We start from the raw sequence: 10,838 nt of genomic DNA on the forward strand, positions 1-10,838 counted from the left end.
TTTTGCAAGGAAGTGGCTCTATTTGCATTTTAACACTCGACTATTTATCTAATTCCCCCAAAGAATATTAAAACGATCCATGACACTGGTGGTGGGTTATAGGTCATCAAAATTAAGCCTCTAAGGGGCCCCAAATGACTCTTGCCCAGGGCCCCGACAACCCTAAGGCCGCCGCTGTTATTGGTGAGCACCTTGGAGTACCAAATCGCCTTTATTCATTGTGTTTATTCCCTGCTGGGCAGAATATAACATCTGCAGTCTAACAGTTATTAAAATGCACCTTCCCATGTGTTAAACATGGAGGGGGTGGGAAGCTGATGTAAAGAGCTCCATGTAGAAAGTTACCTGTCTGGTGTGCAAAGCTGGCTTTATGGCACGCGCAGATTTATGAACAATAAAACATACCCTATATTTACATGCTAATGGAGAGCACTCTGCCTGTGCAAAGGCCCAGAACCTCAAAGGCATTTAGATCCCTTCCTCCCCCTGCTCGGGCCTAATTCTGTTCATATATGCAGATGCTGCTTTTATTGTCTACAACTTTCATAACAGATGGAATCCATTAAATGCTACACCGCGCAATCTCCAGAGATTCTGGTTTTAGACAAATCAGCTCTCTGTCCTATTATCTTGCAGCGTGCTTGACCGCTGCCTGCACTCTGCCTGCAGTAACCCGCTTGATTGCCTGCTTCTCTTGCGAGCACCTTTTTTTGTGCTTCCTCCCACGGCGTCCCTTGTGCGCTAGGAAAAGCTTCCAGTCCAAATAGCGCCGGTGTCTTCTCCCCCCTGCCGATCCTGATTTGGAAGGCATGTTGGAGCAGCAGGAGGCTGCTGGCAGCTGGGTGTTGGTGAAGCCATGTGGCCTAGTGGCTACTGCACTGGGCTAGGACTCAGGAGACTTGGCTTGTGTTCCTGGCTTCACCACTGACCTTCACCAAGTCCTTGGTCCTGTCTGTGCCTCTGTAATACCCTGTGTGATGCATTGGATGAAAGTACTGTGCAGATGAACGAGGTGTTGTTACTACTGCTCACCTGCACTAAAACATCCCATTGTTTTTCCTCCTCGCTCACCTTCCCCGTTCATGTTTTAGTCTGACCCACCACTCGTGTCTTGTCTTTTGGGGGGGAAGGAGTGGGGCTAGGAGTTGGTGCAGCACCAAAGCGGTTGACAAAAGAGCTCAGCCACATTGTCAGTCCTCCGGAGGAAGTTTTGGCCTTATTGAAACCAACAGGAATTTTAGGACTGATTTCAAGAAGGCCAGAATTTTGACCTTTCCATCGCTAAAGCATGAGAGAGGCTATGTTCTCATTAAGCCTTCATGTCATAAAAAGGAAGCTCTGAAAAGCCATCCCACGAAAATCAACCTGGCGTGGCCTGATTTTAGAACAGTACCGCAATGTGGATCATTCTCAAAAAGAAACCGTGGTAGCCTTCCTGGCTCCCTAAACCCAGGTCACTTATGTTGAGCAACTTGGTTTTTTTCCCAGTGCCACGTTTTCCTGGAGACTTTTTAACGCTGATGCTTTTGCTGTTTGCTTCCAGATGAGTTTAGAAAATGACGATAAGAGAGCACGCACACGGTCGAAATCCATCCGAGGTGAGCAGCCTGTTATCCGCGCTGGCGGGCCTGTCTTCAGGTCCAGCATCTCATTCTTCCAAGCCACAACCACGGCTCCCCTTCTCCTGCCACCACCCGGTCCTCGCTGTGAGATCAGTGCACAGCTACAAAAAGATCAGCCCTGACCAGCCCCACATCGTGTTTTATTCCCCACCCCCCTCCCAACACAGAACCCCCCCTTGCATGCTTCATTTTATAGGCATCAGAAAAGTGATAGCCTCAGATCAGCTCCAAAGGCTTTCATCATGTATGCTCTGCTAGAGGCTTTGAAGTTGTACATCTGAGACTGCCTGGCAGAGTGAGTGCATGCTGCAGAAGCAAACAGGGCTGTCTCACAGCAGGGACGGGAGGACAAATGACTGGTTGATTCAAAGCTTGATTGCTATTTATTTTCCATCTTTAAACAAAACAACAACTTATATTTCATCCTCTAGCTGCCTTTTCTCTGCGCAAGAAAGGTGCTGTAATACACGGCGTATGGTGTTAGCCCATATACCATCGCCACCTTGAATAGCGAGTACAGATCACGGGTTGTGTTTTTTTTCTTTTTCCCCCGCCCCCCACCCTATTTTCTTTCTCCCTTGTTGGTGTCTGTGGATCTGATGCATTTTAAAGGTCATTGAAAGGGAGGAATTAATAGGACTAGCTAAAGTGTAGTGTGATGTGAGCAGGTATTATGCAACTTCATCCACGCAGCTGTGCCACCGGGCCTCACTTTGTCCTGACCTCTACCTCTCTCCTTGTCCTTGTAATTATTTACATCTCTTTAAAAAAAAAATACAGCTACAGTCAACTAATGCTGAATGGTGCCAGAAGATGTGGGTTGTGAGGATTTTTTTCCCCCTTTTTTTAATTTTATTTTTTTGCATTTTGTTTTGTATTTGTCGTCTCTATAATGCCCCTCAGGACTATAATCAGACCAGCCTGATTCTACTTATTTTCTCACTTGCAAACTGCCTTAACGGCATTTAAATCCAGGTCTCCTGATGTGAAAAGGTAATTTGTTGAATACACCACGCTCCTTACGATTGCCTCCAGTTTGTTGAAGTTGTGAGTCATTCCATTGAGATCTGGTTCCCCAGAAACCCAATTAGCTCAAACAAATTGAGCAAACGTGCGATGCCTTTTAGCCTGTGCAAACTTAGCATATGCTGTTCCTCCCCCCCAATTGTTTAGCTTCCTGGCTGGACACCAGTTTCTAGTTAAGAAACTAAAAATACTGTTCCGTGTTATTACTGTAGAATCATATTATTCAGATAGCAAAAATCATCCTGGAAAGCTGCAGAGCATCGACATCACAATTCAATTAGCCCACGAACTATTGTGCAGCTGAACACGGCGCATAGCTCCCCCATGAGCACAGTCTGCTTAGAGGGGAGAAAAATAAGAGTATTTATGTTTGCACTAGGGGGGGAAAACAGCGATTGGAGCAAAAGGGACTCCGCAAAGAAACTGGAAGAATGCAAATTAGCCCATTTAAGCATAGACAAGTTGCCCCAAACGAAGAAAACTCAATCGTTGCTTTCCATACATGCATATTCAGGATCCAATTCTTGCGTCCTGTGGTCTGGATCCTGAATATGCACCTATGGAAAGCAACTGGTTTTTTTATTGCCCTGAAGCTTAGCTGCATACATGCTTAGCTTGGACGTGTTCGAAATTGGGCACAGGCATGAGCGTCCACAGGCTCGGGGCAGCAGAGAGGGCGTGCTTGTCTATTTGCTGTAGATTTGCCTGTGTTATGGACCGGGACAATGGGTGACTTGGCTTTGGAGCGGCTGGGGGGGGGTCGTATTGACTGCCTCGTGTTTTATTTCCCTTCCCGGCTCCTGCCCCCGCGCTCAGTGCCCACGGAACTCATCGGACAGGAGGTGAGGTAAGAAAAGTTTCGTCTCAACCCCACCACCTGGTGGCAGAGGACAGGGGAGGTGGCTCTTCCCAGAGGGAAACACAGGCTATGGGAAGCCCTGTGTTGGGGCAAACATATTATCAGGCTGGATCCTAAACCTGGCCTTTAGGCCCCTTTTCTGTCCATCGTGGACACAGGGAAAGGGAAGGAAACCGTACAGGACGGTAGCAGCCCCTGAAGTCCCAACCAGCAGCACGCGGCCTGCTTCGTCTCAGCTGCCCAGGATCGAGGGGGGCCAAGCCCTCCAAAAGGACTGCTGCCCAAAGTGGTGTTGCCCATAAAAGCAGCGTTGTTCATTGTGTGTGCTCTTCCCCCTGCTCTGTTTCCTTCCCCTGCCTTGCCACTTCCCTCCTCCCTCCCCGCCCCTCTTCCTGGAGTTTGGCATAGAAATGAAGGGCTGGAAGGGGCTTTGAAAGATCAAGTCCAAGCCCCCCTGCACTGGGCAGAGATATTGCTGGGATCAAAGTGTCTGTCCAGTCTCCTTGAAGACCTCCAAGGTTGGGCACTGCACCACCCCCTTGGGAAGTCCAGTCCAGATTCTGGCCCCCCTTACCATGCATCCAACCTGAAACCAACCTCTAGCACTTTATGGCCATTGCTCCTGGTCCTCCCTTGGGGTGCCTTAGTGAACATTTTTTCCTCCCAGCTCCCAATATCCCCACTTTGACATACTTCTAGACAGCCATCAAGTCCCCCCTCTGTCTTCTCCTCCCCAGGCTGAGCAGTCCCAGGTCCCTTAGTCTTCCCTCATCAGGTTTGTCCTCCAGGCCCTTAATCATTCTTGCAGCCTTTACAGGGAAGGCTTTAATGTGAGGTATCCCCCTTAGGTACAGGGTATGATTCTTGTAGATACAGTCCATGCCCCGCTCTTCAGCCTCTTAGTCCTGGACTCCAAAGACCTCCCGTGATCACTCCTGCAAGGGGACTGGCCTGCTCCTTGCAGCCGCAGAAGGAACTGGGGCAAAGCTTCTCATTATCTGTGACAGGCTCCTGGATTGCTAAGCTCTCTTTTCAACCCTGCACACAGGGGCTTGTGCAAAAGGTAGGCTGCTTCAGCCTGGGTGTGTGCTAATGGCAGGGGCTGCATTTCCTCCTGGTCTCTGCTGGAAAGCTTGCTGTGTCAAAGAGTAATTGGACCTGAACTCTGCCAATCCCATGGCGCCTCTGCTCCTCCGCTCCCCTATTACTCTTGAGAGCGCGGAGCAGAGAGCACTGGGCATTCCCCTTCTCCAACTTTTATTGCTGAACACTTGAGCGGAGGTGGTAATTGAAGCAGGTGACATATTTAAGGGGCAGCACAGAGTGCTCCACAAAAGCCATCTCTGCAGCTGTCACCTAATTGCCTGATTAACTGGACGATTAATCGACTAATTGGAAGCGGGGCACCGTCTGCATGACAATCAGAAGCCTTTTAGACAAGTATCGCAGTGGCAGAGAGAAAATGTGGCCATGAATATTGCAAGGAAGGGGAAGAATTAATAAACCATGAAAGCCGTCCATATACGCAGCCCCTGCCAAAATATTAGGCACATCCGGCCTGGAAAGTTTTGCGAACAGAAGTTTGAAGCTGAGATGCAATGAATAGGTATTTTAGAAAGTGCTGAGGACTCCTCTGGACCATGGACACTATTTAATCTCTCTTGGGCTATGTGCCACCAATGGAAGTATCCAGGATCCGTCCTTCCTTTAGACCCCCACCTTCTACCTTCTCCGCGCCCTCTTTTTTAAATGATAGATTGCAATTTTCCCCATTAAAAAGGGAATTGATTCAGCAAAGCTTAGAAATGGCTGTAACATCTTCATCAGAGCAGCTCTTGTTTTGTACTGAATAAGCCTTTTTTTTTCCACGCAAGTCACTACTAGCGTAAACACTGTTCTGCATCTCTGTGTGCAGTCACTTAAAGTGCGTCTGGGGCTGCTTGGTACAGAGCTATCTCAGTCATGACTGAGAGCAATTAAAATTAAATAGACTTTAAGATCATCAGAAAAGGGAGAAGCGGGGGGAGATGCTCTTCCAATTATGTACATTAGCGGGAAGAGATCTTTTTTATGTGTGATCTTCAAGCCTCTCGCTCAGACGCAGGCCCATTCATTCAGAGGAGAAATGCCAGGATAGGTGTGGTTTTGCCTGGAGAGCGTGCACGTCACAAGAGCGAGGAAACTAAAGGGCATCCTCCCACTCGATCGCAGGAAGAAGCAGGTCTTGGCTTTGAAGCGGATCGTGAGCAGCAGGTTACGGCACGTGGCAATGCTGCGGGTTTAGCATCACAAGGCTGGCATGGGAGGCTGGTCCAAAGCCTCCCATGAAGGGTTGAAGGGTTATTTAAGGCTTGAGGGGTTATTTAAGGCCTAAAGGGTTGAGTCTCTTGTTGCAGCTTCTCTTTGCAGCCCCCTATACCAGCAGGGCAATGTTGCACTCTCCCCGCACAAATGTTTTAAAACCATAGGGTCTTGCTAGTGAGGTCCAGCATGCCATGGGGTGCCTTAGACATGCATTCAGGGGCTAGGACTAGAAGGGACCAGATAGACCAGACCCCCTGAGAAGTCATCCAGCAGTCACAGCCTCTCAGCCTTCAGTTTGCCAGGCCTTTTACCTCCTCCCATGAGACAGGCTCTCTATTCCCTTGGGCACGCCGGTGGCCCTTCTCAGCATCTGTCCTGGTTTGCATCTTTCTTGACCAGGTGCCCCATATGGTACGTAGCATCATAGAGGAGGTATCACAAGCATCTAAGAGTACTTCCCTGTCTTTAATGGAAGTACCCCATTTGATGTGTCCTAAGCCTGCGTTTGCTGTTTTCATGGCCATATCAGATCAGCGTCTCAGTCATCCTATGATAGACTAGTACACTCAGGTCCTTTTCCTCCTCAGCCATTTGCAACTAATGAGCCCCTTTCTAATAGCAGAAAATCGTATTGGTGTCTAGGAACGCGGCCTTACGCTTTGTGTTATTGAATTTCATCCTGTTTCTATTACTCCAGTCCTCAAGGTCACCCTGCTCTTCCTGTCCCTCCTCCAAACTGACGATTGCTCTCATCAGCACACTCCTGACTTCTCGTGCCAAAGGTCACTGGTGAAAATTATTAAATAATATTGTTCCCGAGACCGATTCTTTAAATTCACTAGTGACCTCCCTCTAACTTGTACTTTTCTCCTACCTTGGGGGTCTTCAAGAGGAGGCTGGACAGATATTTGGCTGGGGTGATATGACCCTGGCACCTGTTCCTGCCCTGGGTGATTTTCCTTCCAGCATTACCCATCGTTTACCCACCATAAGTTTTTGGTAGCAAATCCTGCCTTCTCCATCTGAGCTGACAGTCTTCCATGTGGCACCAGATCAAAGTCTTTACTGAAGTGCAGACCCATTGCATCTACTTTATTTTCTTGATCTAGAAAATAAACGATCAAAGGAAGATCCTGACATTTTACCTCCCTACAAGCAGACCTTCGATTTGATTCCCGTGCTGATCCATTGCAACAATGGTTTTTTTAATAGTTTTCCGTGATATAGCTCCTCCTCTCCCACTGAAACCTTTGAAGGCTAGGTAGAGAACGATGGCAACCAGGGTCCTTTGCTGAGCCTGCATGTACAGATGTTTATCCTGGGGACTGGACTAATTATTTGTATTTCTGTGAATTTTACCCTTACACAAGGGAACATCACACCCCAGGAGTGAAGTGCTGTGATGCTACAAGGTCATTAAAAGGCTTGGGTGGTACGCAGGGATGTTAAGAGAAGCCCAAAGCTAACACAATTACCTATTCTTCTGACTAGCAGCCAGTGCAGGGAGCTAGTGCACCCCTCCAACCAGCTTTAGCAGCACCCAACGCAGGGTTTCCCAGGTCCGTGTCAGTCTGGATTTGTCAATAGAGCAGCCATTCGTTGCAGCAAGAAACATCATTTGTCTAACAAACCAGACAGTGAAAGAAAAAGCCACGTTTATGTTATTTTTTTTGCACTAGTAAAAAATAAAGAAAGAACTACTGAAGATTGGCAGTGGGAGGCAGAGTACAGTAGTTGTCTGGTTTTAAAAAAAGCTTGCTCTTACACATGCAAATCTTTAATTAAACATACTCATAAAACTATAATGAACCGTTCATTTAATTAAATGGGGTGAGTCATTTCATTAATTTTTAGCAAACTGCAAAGCCACCCTCCTGCCCTCTGTGGTTGGAATTCAAAGGGAGGGGATGTACTATTTAAAGGAAATTATCTTCCCTTGTGCAGCGTTAGTTCCTTCCACGCAGATTCTTTTTAACTCTCCACTGTTTTACGCGCTTTTAATTAAAATTTGCTCTTGACGGTTGGTTGTTTCCCTCTCAAGCTGCCCAACCCCAGGCTGCAATGGCTCAGGACATATCCGGGGAAAGTATGCAAGGCACAGAAGGTAAGGTTTGTTCTGGAAGATGTCCAGCCTATGGACCCCAAATACTAGCTATAGGAAGGTGTGCATGACAGCACAGGCCAACTGATGTGTGGGGGCCAAGCTCTGCTCCTTTCCTTGACAACAACAGGGAGCAGGATCCAGTCTCAAAAAAGCTTCGCCATCATCCCAAGCCATGCAGAAAGGAAGAGACTGGGTTGCTCCATGGGAGCTTATTAATTCCTACACATACTTCATGCATGTGTACGTGGGTGGGGGCATGAATAACAGTACGTCAGCTTGGAGTCCATTCCAGTTTTAATACTTTCATCTGTGCATTGTACTGGAGAAATCTGGATGTAAGGTGCCAGTGGGTTATATATGCCACAATGGCTGGCCCTAAAGACCAGGTATCGATTTATAATGGCAAGCCATGAATGGTCTTTAGCTTGTCACAATGTCCAGGGTAGGAGGAAGCAGGACTTGCATGAATTGCAAGGGCAGGTACAAGCAGCCCTTGGGCTAAATGGCTTCATCTGGTCCGGTGAGCTTCCATTGACAGCAGAGCAAAAGCTGGTCAAAGTGGTACGAGATGGTCCATTGCTAAGGGAGTTGCTTCAGGGGAGAAGGATTACAGTGCAGAGATGGTAGGTCAGGTCTTCAGCTCAGTCCATGGAGCTAGGATGGGGGAAAGCAGCCTTTTGGTGCATTGGCTACATTTTGCATGATTACTTGCCTTGCTTTGCTGATTAAAATGCCTGGATCTGAGAGCTTTGAGACCTGTTTCTCACGTCGCCACCAATATTCTTGTCTCTTTGCCCTTCCCATAGTTTACAAAGCTGCCCTCTAGCAAAGAAGAGGAAACTTCAGGATGCCGAGGCTGAGCACTTGGTGTCCAAGAGGAAATCCCATCCCCTCAAACTGGCCCTCGATGAAGGCTACAATGTCGACAGCGATGGGAGTGAGGAGACCGAGGTGAAGGAAGAGTCTGGCACTGATGAATCAGAGGGGACTTTGGAGGAGGAAGAGGCAGAGACAACTGAACAGGAGGAAACACGTAGCCCCGAGCCAACAGAAGGTGCTTTGTCATTATTGATTGCAGAGCTGTATTTTAACCGATGGATAAAGGGCAACCAGTGTTAATAATCAAGAGTTATAGCTGCTCTAAATTATGTACAGGATGGGTTCTGCAATTATGAGATTCAGCAGAAGAACAACAGGAAAGTGGGGTTTCATCTGAGAAGGGCTGTTTGCAGATTGTCTCCAGCATCTTCCAAAATGAGAGTGCATTTATTAGTGGCACTTCATGGGGGGCGACCATGGAAAGCATAGCCAAGCATCTCTGTGCGTAGCTTGGTTGGCAGCATGAGGGGAAGGCAGCCTAAAACTTTGGAGTGCTCCTATGGAGTGCTTCATTGGCACAGGATTAGGCCCTTACACCCATATTCACTCATCTTCTTTGGGCAGGAGCGTGCACACAACCCAGGGCAGAACGTCAGCCCTGGGATCCTAGCCTCTTTGCTCCCTGCGAATCTAGTTATGTATCTTGGGATCCTCTTTATGGAGAGAGTTCACATCAGGATCCCATGTGGGACTCTCAAGCACACAACCATCCCTGCAGGCAATGTGCAAAATATGTGTAGCTGATGACTTTGGATGGTGCAGTGGGAGAAATAAGTATTGGATGGTGATGTTCATCTCATCGGTGGGAATACATTTAAAATGGAAATCTTACCCTCCACTTTTTTGTCTCCTTTTTTTACCTGCAGTTACCAAATGCATTAAATCACACTGTGCCCCCAAGAGTCTGGCTTCAATTAAGCTTAAAGAAGACAGAGCTGTTTATATAATTTCCATCCTTTTTTTTATCTTCCAGCAAAAAGCCCAGCAAAATCATCTCACTATGGACAAAATGCAGCTCCCAGTACATCTGGCCCCAGCAAGGCCAACTACAGCAGCTATCAAGAAATAATTGCCAACTCTCTCCTAAACCTAGGCCAAATAGCAGAAGAAACCCTTGCAATAGAAGGACAGCTGCCTGAAAGGGACCTGCAGGTCTCCAAGCCTCCTGGGAATGTAGTTCACCTGGTCCGCGAAGGAGCAGGAGAGGAGGTGATGGACGAGGAGTGTGATAAGGAGATTATCATCCAGACGGAGGATGCGGAGGAGGTTATCGAGGTCACCAGCGAACGCAGCAGCGAGTTGTGCTCCGAGCATCGGGATGATGGAAACTGCGAGGAGTCCTGCCCGTTGCAAAAGGCCATGCAAGCAGAAGCAGAAGAGGATGATGATGAAGAGGAGGACGACGACGACGATGAGGAGGAAGAGGATGAGGAGGAAGAGGATGAGGACGAGGAAGAGGAGGAGGAGGAGGAGATGGCGCCTGAAGTGATCTGCGAAGAAACGCCTCACACTTCTCAGGACTCCCAGAAAACCCACTGTGAAGGGCGGCTGAGCCCAAAGCCTGAGTACTCGGTCATTGTGGAGGTCAGGTCAGACGATGACAAAGACGACGACGCGCGCTCCCAGAAATCAGCGGTGACCGACGAGTCTGAAATGTATGACATGATGACCAGAGGGAACCTGGGGCTGCTGGAACAGGCCATCGCACTGAAGGCCGAGCAGGTGAAGATTGTGAGGGAGCCCAGCCGCCTGCCAGGAGAGCACGTGAAGCACTTCCAGGTGGATGAGAAACAAAACAAATCTATGGATGCCATCCGAAAAAACTACTACGGCAAAGGTGGGGCATGTGAATGGCCTTCCATACATCTCTCTCCAGAAAAGACCTTGTCTGTGGAAGAGCCTCAGCTTTGGAACTGCTGAGCGTCCCGAGGAAATTGGACACTGGGATTTTTCAGAGCCCAAAGAGGGGTTTTAGCCATACTGTTCTTACTAAGGTTGTGATATATAAGCATTTATCCATTTATATATATATATATATATATAT

General features: G+C 48.0%; 1 protein-coding gene across 6 annotated transcripts in view; it reads left to right on the top strand.

Moving 5' to 3' along the window:
- The window catches only part of MYT1 (myelin transcription factor 1), a 124,124-nt gene that overhangs the window by 65,882 nt on the left and 47,404 nt on the right, over positions 1 to 10,838 (top strand). For all 6 annotated transcript variants that reach the window (XM_019510091.1, XM_019510093.1, XM_019510097.1 and 3 more), the window contains exons 3-7: positions 1,544 to 1,598; positions 3,465 to 3,495; positions 7,853 to 7,915; positions 8,722 to 8,969; positions 9,768 to 10,631. In XM_019510091.1, coding sequence (XP_019365636.1) covers positions 1,544 to 1,598; positions 3,465 to 3,495; positions 7,853 to 7,915; positions 8,722 to 8,969; positions 9,768 to 10,631 — 1,261 coding nt within the window. The remainder of the gene's footprint in view (positions 1 to 1,543; positions 1,599 to 3,464; positions 3,496 to 7,852; positions 7,916 to 8,721; positions 8,970 to 9,767; positions 10,632 to 10,838) is intronic.

The sequence above is a fragment of the Gavialis gangeticus genome, unplaced genomic scaffold, assembly GCF_001723915.1.
Source record: "Gavialis gangeticus isolate Ggan-Ray unplaced genomic scaffold, GavGan_comp1, whole genome shotgun sequence".
Classification (NCBI taxonomy): Eukaryota; Metazoa; Chordata; order Crocodylia; family Gavialidae; genus Gavialis; species Gavialis gangeticus.